The sequence below is a fragment of the Cetorhinus maximus genome, chromosome 11, assembly GCF_964194155.1.
Source record: "Cetorhinus maximus chromosome 11, sCetMax3.hap1.1, whole genome shotgun sequence".
Classification (NCBI taxonomy): domain Eukaryota; kingdom Metazoa; phylum Chordata; class Chondrichthyes; order Lamniformes; family Cetorhinidae; genus Cetorhinus; species Cetorhinus maximus.
In genome coordinates, this window is record NC_135889.1 from 22,094,040 (window position 1) to 22,106,413 (window position 12,374).

Genomic DNA, 12,374 nt, shown 5'->3' on the forward strand with positions numbered 1-12,374 from the left:
ATCCGATGGGAAAGCACTGCTCCCACTCCGTAGGGAGATGCGTCACATGTCAGCACCAATTCATTTGTCTGGTCATAATGCACTAATAGATTGGATGAGGCAACAATTGTTTGACCTTTATGAAAGCTTCGTCCTGGGCAGCCTCCCAAGACCAAGTTGGTTCTTTTTGAGTAGAGAATGCGGGGAGCCAGCACTGTAGGCAAATTGGGTAAGAACCGCCCATAATAGTTGATCATTCCTAGGAATGATTTTAGCTCTGAGGCGCTCTTTGGTGCAGGTGCATCTCTTATGGCTCTTATTTTCTCCTCAACCGGATGGAGGCCCCGTGAATCTACCCGGTGACCCAAATAAATTACCTTCCTCGCTTGGAATGTGTACTTTTCTTATTTTTTTAGCACAGACTTTAAACGTGGCTTTCTTTTTGACTTCACTATTGGCCAGGCTTCTCTCAGATGCAAGCTCAACTTGTCTGAGCTCAGTGGCTAAGTCTCCCAAAATTTCATTATCTGTCTGCTTCTTGGGAAATTCTGCAATTTTTGCTTCCAAAGCCTCTTTGGGTTCATTTAGCTGATTTTTCAGCTTTTTGCTAGCTTCACTGAGCTGGCACTGCCTTGGAGTTTATCTGAACTCCTGTCTCCTGGCTGTATCCAACTATACACGACTCCCAGGGCTTCTTGTGAACCCTTTCCGATCATCAGGGCTTCCCCTGAGCCCTCTTCGATCGCCAGGGGTTCCCCTGAGCCCTCTTCGATCGCCAGGGCTTCCCCTGAGCCCTCTTCGATCGCCAGGGCTTCCCCTGAGCCCTCTTCGATCGCCAGGGCTTCCCCTGAGCCCTCTTCGATCGCCAGGGCTTCCCCTGAGCCCTCTTCGATCGCCAGGGCTTCCCCTGAGCCCTCTTCGATCGCCAGGGCTTCCCCTAAGCCCTCTTCGATCGCCAGGGCTTCCCCTGAACCCTCTTCGATCGCCAGGGCTTCCCCTGAGCCCTCTTCGATCGCCAGGGCTTCCCCTGAGCCCTCTTCGATCGCCAGGGCTTCCCCTGAGCCCTCTTCGATCGCCAGGGCTTCCCCTGAGCCCTCTTCAATCACCAGGGCTTCCCCTGAGCCTTTTCCGATCGCCTGGGCTTCTCCTGAGCCCTCTTCAATCACCAGGGCTTCCCCTGAGCCCTCTTCGATCACCAGGGCTTCCTCTGAGCTTTTTCCGATCGCCAGGGCTTCTCCTGAGCCCTTTCTGATCACCAGGGTTTCCCCTGAGTCCACTCCGATCATCAGGTCTTCCCCTGAGCTCTTTCTGATCACCAGGGCTTCCCCTGAGCCCTCTTCACTCATCAGGGCTTCCCCTGAGTCCTTTCTGATCACCAGGGCTTCTCCTTTGCCCCCTTCACATTTCTTTTGCTGTGCATCTATTCTACTGTCAGAGATAATCTTCATTTCTACATGTTGCTGAATGGTGACACATTCCTTTTGCATTTGATGTTGAAGGGCAATCAACTATTCTTTCAACTGTTTAATGTCTTGTTGCCCTCTCTCTGGGGTCTCATGTTCCCTTCGGCAGAGTTGCCCACTCTCTGGGATCTCTTCTAATCTTCTGTCCCTAGCCACTTTTCTTGTATTTACCACTTTCAATGTATTGCCGCTTTAAGAGCAGTCACCGTTTTTTAAAAAGTAATCTGTTGGCTTTTCTGTGCTGTGTTTCCCGTGCCTTTCAAGGTTTGGTGGGATCCCCGCGTTTGTGAGTCTTTTTCTCTTCTAACATTGTAAAACTTCATTCCTGCTCAGAAAAAAACACAGCAGCGATTTCTTCTCCCTTTTCTGGATGATTCCGCAGGGGTTTTTCCTTTTTAAAAAAATGTTGGGCGTCCCGCAGTTCAGGAGACCCAGCGGCCTCGTGGTCCAATTGGGCCATTTTTTTTGGTTTAAATTTAAAACTGAGGCACTGCTTTCAGCTCTGATTGCTGCTTTTTTTTTCAACTCGCAAGCTGTGTGCCAGCTTCTCTAACCTACTGAACCGCCCATCCTACGATATAAGAACAAATTCTCTTCCTTCTCCTGTTTTGCTCACCCATCTTGTGGATTCTCACTCAAGGGTCTTGATTATTCTTCAAATGTCCGGAGTACTCCAGGAGATTTCTCAGCCATTTGGATCAGGACCTGGTTTTTCTTTAACTTAAAGCGACAGCATATCTGGTGAGTATACTTTCCTTTATTTTTAACTTGATTTCTTCTGTTCAATCCTGTTTTATCCTCATCGCCAGTTTGTCGTAGGGTGGCCAAGTTGTACTATTAATGATAGAGTTGATCTACAGACACTTCTTGGGAGGAAATATTAAGTTTTTTTTACTATACATTCAGCAGCAACTACTGCTGTGCTTTCAACTCCAATTCCATCTCTGCACTGACTGCTGAGGTGCTACTTTCCTATTGGTTATGACAGATCATGTGATCTTCCTTAACAGGTATTATTCTTAAAGGTACATTACAAACTAAATAAAACCATAATTACTACAAGTTTCCACCTAAATATCATCCATTTCCTACTTTCAAGCACTGACTGGTCTGTTGAGTATTTTCCGTTCATTTTTCCGATTTCAGAAACACACTTGGGTGATGATCAATCTTGCCAGAATGACAGTGACGAGTCTCAAAATTCCACAATGCTCACAGTAACCTCACCCATTCCAGGCAGACAGTATCGATGCATCACTAAACTGGGTAGGAATCCCCTGCTCATTTATTGGGTACAGAGGTTGTTTCTGTTTATCAGCTGAACAGGTTATTCCAATCTAGTTGCGTGGAACTAAACATGTTTCATAGGGTGAAGAACCACACCAAAGGCAGCGTCACTTGTCCAAATACTTCCATATTATTTCTCCTCTGGCAAGTATCGGGCTCATTGAGGTAAAGATATTAGTGATTTCCATCTCAGATACCACCAGACACCCCCAGGGCAGGTATTTCCTGGTTTAGATGCATAGTTAAGCCCCCCCTACACCAGCAGTATTCACTAGAAAAAGAGTGAGGGCCAACTGGGCCACAAGTAGAATTTTAAAAATACTTATAGATTACAATTTATTTTTAAAAAAGATATTCTGGTACAGAAAACACAAAAATGATTGTAAAAAGTAAAGCCAAGTGTGATTTAACCAAGATTCGATATACATTGAGCATAACTTCTCTACTTTTCCTTATACACTGCACCCTTGTCTTCTGCCTGATGTTGGTTGTGACAGTTCATTTTTTAACTGACAGTAACAAATCATAACCTTTATAGTATTAATGTTAATTACTTATATTCTCTCTTTCTTATTTAATTAATTACTTTACAGCTATCCCTCATTTAGGACTCGTAATATGTTTCTAAAAAGCAACATGCTAAACGAATAATTGCTAAACGAAAATAATTTTCCCATATGAAATTATGTAATAAAGATGGCTTACATTCCTGACTTTTAATTTTTACATTAAAAACATATTGGCTGCATTGGGCCTAGCTGGCCAAAAAAATCCTTTTACTAACTATTAGTGACTAACGAACACATACTAACTCAAATAACTTACTGGCTCTTAATAACTTATCAAGTCTTTCTACATACATCCCGCTCACTGCTCCTCCTGCTCACCACCTCTCCCACTCCCTGACCCTGTAGTTCACTGCTTCCCTCCTCAACCCACCTGCTCACCACCTCTCTGGTTTGCTGCTCCACTCCCCAACACTCCCACTCGCCGCCTCTCTTCTGCTTGCCGCCGCACCGCCCCCCCCACCTCCCTCGCTCACCACCTCCCTCTCTGAAGATCCCACTTGCTGACCCTCCCTCTCGCTTGTCGTTCACCGTGAGGGTTTGGGAGAGGAGTGCCAAGAGAAGGAAGTGAGTGAGGGAGTGAGCAGGGCTGCAAGTGGGAGGGTCGGGGAGGGAAGCGGCAAGTGGGAGAGGTGGTGAGTGAAAGAAGCGATGAGCGGGTGGAGTGGCGAGCTGGGAAGGGCGAGCAGTGAGTGGGAGAACAGTGTGCTAGGGTGCAGTAAGCAGGAGGGGCGGCAAGTGGGGGAAGCGGCGAGACAGCGAGTCAGGGTGGAAGGGGTGGTGAGCGGGAGGCAGTGAGCAGCGACTGGGAGAGCAAACGAGTGTGGGGAACGCCACGGCTGGGGAGGGACAGCGAGTGGGAGGGGCAAGCGGGCAGAGGGGGCAAAATTGGCGAGCAGGCCACAGGAAAGGCAAGTGCCAAGGGCCGTGTAGTAAATACTGCTGCTCTACACTGTCCCATCAAACACTCCCAGGGCAGGTACCACGCTGGTTCTTGATGACACGGCTGACTGTTAAACATGAAAGACAGGTGCAGTGGTTGTAAAAGGAAGATCGTGGTGTGTTGTAACAGCCGAGCTGCTGGGTTGGTTAGAATCTAGGGCTCTGAAATGACACTGCAGAGAAATTTTTCTATCATTTCAGCAGAACATCAGGACCAGGAATAGACCATTCAGGCGCTTGAGCCTGCTTCAGCATTCAGTGTGTCATGGTTATCCTTGCTTCAACTTCATCTAACAACATTCACTCCACTCCTTGAAACCCTTACCCAGCATAAATCTATCCATCTCAGTGTTGAAAATTTCAATTGACCCCACGCCCACTGCCCTCCCCAGCATCCACCGCTTTTTTGGGAGTAGAGTTCCAGGTTTCCGCTAGCTTTTGCATGTAAAATTGCTTCCTGATTTCACTTCTGAATGGCCTGGCTCTAATCATATCCTTATAGCACCAAGTTTGGTATGATGCTTCCAGTGGTGGAACAGCATGCCGATATTCAGGGGAGCTACCCGAGGGCTGTCTATGTCTGTAGCAACATCACAGGGTTGAGGAAAGGAGGGGATCATCGAAAGCAAAACTGGTTCAACTCGTCAAGCCTGCAATTTCCAAGTACACTGACAAATTGCAACTGTTTACAAGTCCAAAATTAATTAAAACTTCTCGTCAGCTACTATAATCCGACAAGGTAAGGAACTCTGGCTTGCAAACTTGGAATTCTAGCTGACAGTAACCTTTGCAATTCAGAACTTCCTGCCAACTAGCAGAATGCTCTATCCGCATTCTGAACCTGAACAGAAATCATTCACTGAGCATAGCCACTTGTCACAGAACGTGGGCAGCGGACAGGTGTGAAAGGGAAACAATGGAATGAGAGACAATGGAAAAATAAAGGCTTACAGTTATACAGTGCCTTTCACAACTTCAACGTCCCAAAGCTCTTTACAGTCAATGAAGTGTTTTTCAAGTGTTGTCACTGCTGCAAAGGAGGAAATGCATTAGTCAAATATGCAAACTCCCACAAACAGCAATGAGATAAATGACCAGTTTTAGTAATGTTGGTTGAGGGATAAAAATTGACCAAGGACACAGGACCAAGGTTCCCACTGCTCTTCTTCCAATAGTGTCATGGGATTTTTTTACCTCCACCTGAGGGGGCTCCAACAATGCATCATTCCCTCAATACTGCTCTCAACTTTCATTCAAGAGAAAGAGAAAAAGAGGGAAAGACAGAGAGAGAGGAAGAGTGAGAGACAGGAAGAAGGTCTCCAGGGTTATAGCCCATCACTTCTTACCCTGCTTAGGATTTTAGCCTGAATTATAGCCACAGTTAAATGATACAACTGAAAACCTCCCAATTAGGGTTGGTAGAAAAGGTGCTGGGAGAAACAGTTACTGAAAAGAATTATCCTCACATCAGCAATAAAGATGGAGAAATTGTATTATCTTTTGAGGCTTTATTCAGATAAGACTCCTCATGCACAGTGTCTCGAAGAGGCTTCTCACTCATCACATACACTATCGGCTAATGAAGCAGTTATACTAGTTTGCAATCAAATCAAAGTCTATTTCCACTGGAGTAATGCATCCGAAGTGACGTTTGTGTATTAGCCTTAATATTTACACAGACACAAGCAGCGATCAATTGTGAAGCGATCACTTGATTCTCACAAATAGATAGTGAAACTGTGCGGACTTTTACCTGGAACTTTGATGGGATCCTTATAATCTCCACAGTAATTTCAGTGAGAAGTTGGTGGAAATTCAGGAGTAACGGTATTTAACAGTTACATTGGTTTTATGGGATTTAAGCAGAGGTTACATGGGGAGGCCAGACAGAAATTTTATCCCACAATGATTTGAAATGTCACTGAACCCCACAGTAATCTGGCAGCTTTTATCATGGAGTAAGTATATTCTAGCTCTTCGGGGGCAATTTTGCCCCCCACCTTCCTGAAGGTGCTGATTATGCCCTTTCATACCTTGGCCAAGGGGATATCCTTAATGTGTGACTTTGACAGCCTATTCAACTGTAGAAAGCATCACAGCTGACCCTAATCCTGTCCTCACCAATGTCACAAATACAAGATTCACTGGGCAATGACCCAGCAGTGAGGACACTCAGCTCACTTTCCCTTCAGTTTGAGTGCTGTGGTCCTTTTGCACTTCAGATTGTAAAGACTTGTCTCTAGTCAGGTTTCGCTGGGTGTACAATAATTTAGGAGCCCGATCGCACGTAGATTATAAATAGGAAGAGCTGCTAGACTGGTGTAATGCCACAAACACAGTTAAAAATTGCACTCCACGTGTGTAAGGATTTATTTTTGAACATGAAATGTGGCAAGTGTATAAACAGAGCGTTCCCAAAGCCAGGAGTTTCAGACTGAATTCACTCTCAGAAGTAAACCTCCATTTGATGAATCACACAGACACTGTTACAGCACAGAAACAGGCCATTTGGCCTACATACTCTATGCTGGGTTTTTACACGCCACACAAACTTCCTTCAGCTGGAATTAACTTCCAATAGTGCCACTGAGACCCACCGCCCATTAGCCCCCTATTCCTTTCCCCTTGTGTGCACCATGTTTCCCCTAAAATATAAAGAGTAACCCAAAGGTGCAGAGTTCAATACGGAAACAGAGACTAGCAAACAGTTTCCCCCATGCCCCACAATTATTGATCCTTTATCCTCAAGGTGTTGGGATACAGGTTTACAGGGACTGCCCTCCAGTCCCACGCTTCACTTACACATTCTGATGATAAAGGTTAATGGACTATAGTACCACAGACAGATCACAGCCAGGCTTATGCACCCGGTTTCTCACTGGTGCCAGCCCTGGCTCAGTAGATAGCATTTCCACTTCTGGGTTAGAAGATTGTGGGTTCAAATCCCACTCCAGAGACGACAGCACAAAAATCTGGGCTGACACTTCAGGGTGGTGTTGTAAGACGGCAGTGCTAGCTTTTGGATGAGATGTTAAACTGAGGCTCCATCTGTCCTCTCAAGGTGGATGTAAAAGATCCCACTGCATTACTTAGAAAAAAGAGCAGGGGAGTTCTTCCCATTCTTGCCCATTGTTCATCACTCAACCAACATGTTAACAAAAGAGGTGATCATTACCACGTTGCTGTTTTTGGGAGCTTGCTGTGCGCAGACTGACCAAGTCCAGACAACCTGCAAATGGCCCTAATGCAGCAGGCCCCAACAGAGAACCATGGAGCAGGAACGGCTGACAGAGGAACAATGCATCCTGACGTTATAAATTTTGCAATCAGTTTTCAGTGGCACATTCTAAAGACACAGGTGTAGCCATCACTTTGCCTGAGTAAATTGTACATGGAGTGTAAAACATTAATGTTCAATCCCTAGGACCATAGCTGGGAAATGATTGCTTCTGAGGGAGGAGGGAGAGAGTCGACCAGGGCACCCCTCCTGAGCAGTGTACACTGATCTCTAATGAAAATGGCATAGGCCTGAGGATCAGGTGAGGAGGACAGGAGGCACAACAATGAATCTCCTACTATTGAATGGCTATGGCTTAGTGGTAGCTATATAGCTCGAGCTGGAAGGTTGTGGGTTCAAGTCCCACTCCAGAAATTTGAGGAAATAATCTGGGCTTTTTGTATTCATTCATGGGATGTGGGCATCACTGGCAAGGCCAGATTTATTGCCCACCACTAAAGGGGCAAGCTGGTGAGCTGCTAACACTCCAGTGCAGTACTGAGGGCATGCTGTATTGGCGGAGGTGACAATTTTCAGATGAGATGCTAAGCAGGTAACCTGTCCACCCTCTCAGGTGGATGTAAAAGATCCCAGGAAACTATTTTGGAGAGGAGCAGAGGTGTTGTCCCAGATGTACTGAGTAATATTTATCTTCCAAAAATCGTTAACATAGACTATTTGGACTTGTTTTCATTGTTGTTCATGAGACCTTGCTGTACACATTGAAGGCAGTTCAGAGGAGGTTTACCAGATTGATACCGGGAATGCACGGGTTGTCTTATGAGAATAGGTTGGAGAGTCTGGGTTTGTTTCCACTGGAGTTTAGAAGAGTGAGGGGTGACTTGTTTTAAGTATATAAGATCCTGAACGGTCTCAACAAGGTAGATGTGAAAAGGATGTTGTAGGTGAGTGAAAGATAAGAATTTTTTTCTCTCAGAGGATTGTGCGGCTTTGGAACTTTCTGCCTCAGAGGCGGAGTCATTGAATATTTTTAAGGCAGAGGTAGATTGGTTCCCTTGCCCAACAAGAATTTAAGGTTATCAAGGATAGTTGGGATGTGGAATTTGAAACATAAACATATCAGCCATGATCTTACTGAATGGTAGAGCAGGCTCTAGGGGTCGAAAGGCCTACTTCTGCTCCTATTTTGTATGTTCGTACGTACATCAATTGACTGCCCTGTTCCTACATTAAAACAAACTATCCTTCAAAACTACTTCATTGGTTGTGAAGCCCTTTTGGGATGTTCTGAGGTTGTGAAAGGTGCTATATCAATGCTGCTGGAATGTTGGAAACTCTACAGCCAATTTGTGCACAGCAAGGTCCCACAAACAGCAATGAAATAAATGACCAGATAGTCTGTTTTAGCGATTTTTTGAGGGATAAATATTGGCCAGGACATCAGGGAGACCTCCCTGCTCTTCTTTGAATAGCGACATGGGATCTTTTACATACACCTGAGAGGGAAGACAGTTTAACGAGTCATCTGAAAGACAATGATTGACCATCGAACAGCCCATGTACTGAGAAGGTATGCAAATTCCTTGAGCTGCATTCAGCTGAATTTTTTTTAAGCTGCTGCTCATTGTTCAGTGTGTAAAAATATATTCAGCTCTGTGCCACATTCATCAATTTATCAAAATATGGACCCCGAGAGGCAGAAAGGAAAGTGCTTGGCATAGAGGGGGGAGTAGGGTGGGGGTCTGAAATTTCATGCTGTAGCATACTGGGAAATCAGTGTAAACTCAGACCTTTTGTGAATCCATTAGTGCAGCCCGGGGCAACCTGATCTGCTGCTCGTCTGTCAGGGATAATGGATAATCAGATTGCAATCAGATGACTGTAATCTAAAGCCAGCAGGTGAGGAAAGGAGAGCAAACTTAAAAAAAAAACAGCCACACTGCTGGTCTCGCCATCAGGAATTCAGAGGTGCAGACGTGCAGCATTGCGGCAAATCTGTGCGGAGACAACACCAACTTGCACTTATATAGCACCTTAATGCAATAAAACGTCTCAACATACTTCACAGTGGCATTATTAAATAAGTTTGAAACTGAGCCACATAAGGAGATATTAGAAACAAAAATAAAAATATCTGGGAAAACTCAGCAGGTCTGACAGCATCTGTGGAGAGGAACACAGTTAACGTTTCGAGTCTGTATGACTCTTCAACAGAACATCTATTCAACAGAGATATTAGGTCAGGTGACAAGAAGATTTGTCGGAGGAGGGTTTTATGGCATATCTTAAAGGAAGCAAGGCAGGGTGGTTTCAGGAGGGAATTCCAGAGTTTAAGGACAGGTCCCATGACCTTAAATCTGAATAACTCCATGGAAATCTCATCTCCAAGTCAGCTATCACTCCTCATTTATTGACACAACCTCCCCTGCCAAATTCATGCAAACATCCACTCTAAATCCTTTCTCCTCTAAGTTATTTATAGAGTAACCGGGAATGATCCGACAAGTGCAGAGTCAAGTTTACTGCAATGCAATGCACTAACAACATATATTTCTGGATGAATTATGTCACTGCATTTGGTGTTTGGTCAGCAGATGTGAGAAGATGGTGCCCCTGTTATGCTGCCCATGTCCCCATGTTTACAATAAATTCCAGGGCATCTTTTCATATTACAGTTCCCTGAGGATGGACCTCTGAAAACATTCCAATCTGGAGCTGTTAGGGTTAATTATGAGGCTCGGTTACAAAGACTAGGCTTGTATTTTCGAGTTTAGAAGATTAAGGGGTGATCTTGTTGAGGTGTTTAAGACGATTAAACAATTTGATAGGGTAAATTGAAAGAAGCCATTTCCCCTGGTAGGGAAGTCCAGAACAACAGGGCATAATCTTAAAATTACAGCTAAGTAATGTCAAGAAGCACTTCTTCAAAGGGTGGTGGAAGCCTGGAACTTTCTCTCCAAAAAGCTGTGGATGCAGGTGGTCAAATGAAATTTCAGAGCAGCAATCGATAGATTTTTGTTCAGTAAGAGTACTAAGGGATGTGAAACCAAAGTAGGTGTTACAATCTAACTGAATAATGAAATGGGCTGGAGGGGCTGAATGGCCTCCTCCTGCTCTTATAAATTAAATTATTGCTTTTGTTGTGACCCAGAAGAGATGAGAGATCCTGTCTTTGGGAAGGGAGGATAATGTTCTGGACAATCTAGTAGATATTAACCTGCCACTGGACCTGACTGGATGACAATCCTCTCTATCCTATGGCTGTAAGGGTCCAACATGACATTGCTTTGGGTAGCCTGGAGTACTGTGTTTAGTTCTGAGCACCAAACCTCAGGAAGGGCTTGCTGGCCTTGGAAGGGGTGCCACAAAAATTGACCGGAATGACACAGGAGCTCCAAAGGCTACATTTTGAGAATAAGATGCATAGAGCTGACTTGTGTTCCATGAGTTTAGAAGACTTGTGTTCCATGAGTTTAGAAGATTGAAGAGTGACCTGATTGAGGTGTTTAAAATGTTAACAGGATTCGTTAGGGTAAATGTACAGAAATTATTTCCTGTGGTGGGGGAAATTCAGGAAAAGGGTTAAATTTAGAGCTTGGCCTTTTGCAGGTGTAATCAGGAAGGATAATAGAAACCTGGAACTCTCTCCCCCAAAAAGGCTGTGGATGGTGTGTCAACTGAAATTTTCAAGACTTTGATCGAAAGTTAAAAATATATGGACAAAGACTTGCATTTATATAGCGCCTTTCATAATCTCTAGATATTCCAAAGCACTTTACAGCCAATGAAGTACTTTTGTAGTGTAATCGCTCTTGTAATGTTGGAAATATACCAGCCAATTTGCACACAGCAAGCTCCCATAGACAGCCATGAACTAATGACAAGATAATCAGCTTTTGCTGATATTAAGTGAGTGATAATTATTGGCCAGGACATTGAGGCCAACTCCCCACTCTTCTTTGAGTGCCATGGGCTAATTTAAGTCCATCTGCAAGAGCCATGGTTTAACATGTCATCTGAAAGATGGCAGCTCCAACAGTGCAGCACTTCCTCAGTAATGCACTGGAGTATCTGCTCACATTTTTGTGCTCTAATCTCTGGAGTGGGGCTTGAACCTACAACCTGCTGACTCAGAAGTGAGTGGTGCTACCAACTGAGCCATGGTAATATGGCAATAATCTAATTGAAGGGCAGAATGGAAAGGTTTCCTCCTGTTCCTTTCTTCCTATGTCTCAATCCCAAACCCAAGATGTCTAGCACTTAGGACAAGGACAGCAAGTGCATAGGAACACCATCAACTCCAGGTTCCCCTCCAAGTCATACACCATCCTGACTGTATCACTATTCCTTCATCATCACTGGATCAAAATCCTGAAACCCTGACCTGACAGCAGTGTGGGAGTACCTTCACCACACAGACAACAATGTTGAAGGAGGCTTCACTACCACCTTCTCAAGAGCAACTAATAATGGGAAATAAATGCAAGCCTTCCCAGTGACACCAATATACTTAGAATATTAAAAACAAATTAAATCCTGATGTGGGCAGGGGCCTGATGAAAAGTGTTGGTTTCATTGTTGGCTAAGAAAAGGATCGGTTTGGGCTGTGAAGCCACCCTGGGTTCAACAGCTGCAGATACTAACTGCCTGGGATCATACAGCCATGTTCGAGAGAGATGCAGGGAGAGAGAGGCATGAAGAGTGTAAAACTATCACTACACAGAATGACTGCTGGGTAACTGGACATAATGGACCCTGCAGAGTACATGTTTGGATAGACTTTTTTTTTACTCAAGAATTCACTTTCTGATACCTCTGTCAGTAAGCTTTGTGCTGCAGTAAATCACTCCCCTCACTGTGAATAGGGTCACAAGTGAAAACTTCTCTCCCTATAGTATC

At 44.6% G+C, this 12,374-nt stretch overlaps 2 protein-coding genes across 3 annotated transcripts in view; both read right to left on the bottom strand.

Moving 5' to 3' along the window:
* map3k13 (mitogen-activated protein kinase kinase kinase 13) overlaps positions 1 to 12,374 on the bottom strand; it is a 143,267-nt gene that overhangs the window by 88,009 nt on the left and 42,884 nt on the right. The window contains exon 2 of one of the 2 annotated variants that reach the window (XM_078551632.1): positions 5,189 to 5,267. The exons of the other annotated variant lie outside the window; for it this stretch is intronic. The gene's annotated coding sequence lies outside the window, so the exon portion shown is untranslated. The remainder of the gene's footprint in view (positions 1 to 5,188; positions 5,268 to 12,374) is intronic. 2 annotated transcript variants of the gene reach the window in all.
* Positions 430 to 3,213, bottom strand: LOC144686259 (uncharacterized). The gene is made up of 2 exons (XM_078551350.1): positions 1,382 to 3,213; positions 430 to 1,320 (listed from the first exon to the last, which is right to left on the bottom strand). Exon 2 carries the CDS (start codon positions 1,263 to 1,265, stop codon positions 576 to 578), a length of 690 nt encoding a protein of 229 aa, XP_078407476.1. The 5' UTR covers positions 1,266 to 1,320; positions 1,382 to 3,213; the 3' UTR covers positions 430 to 575.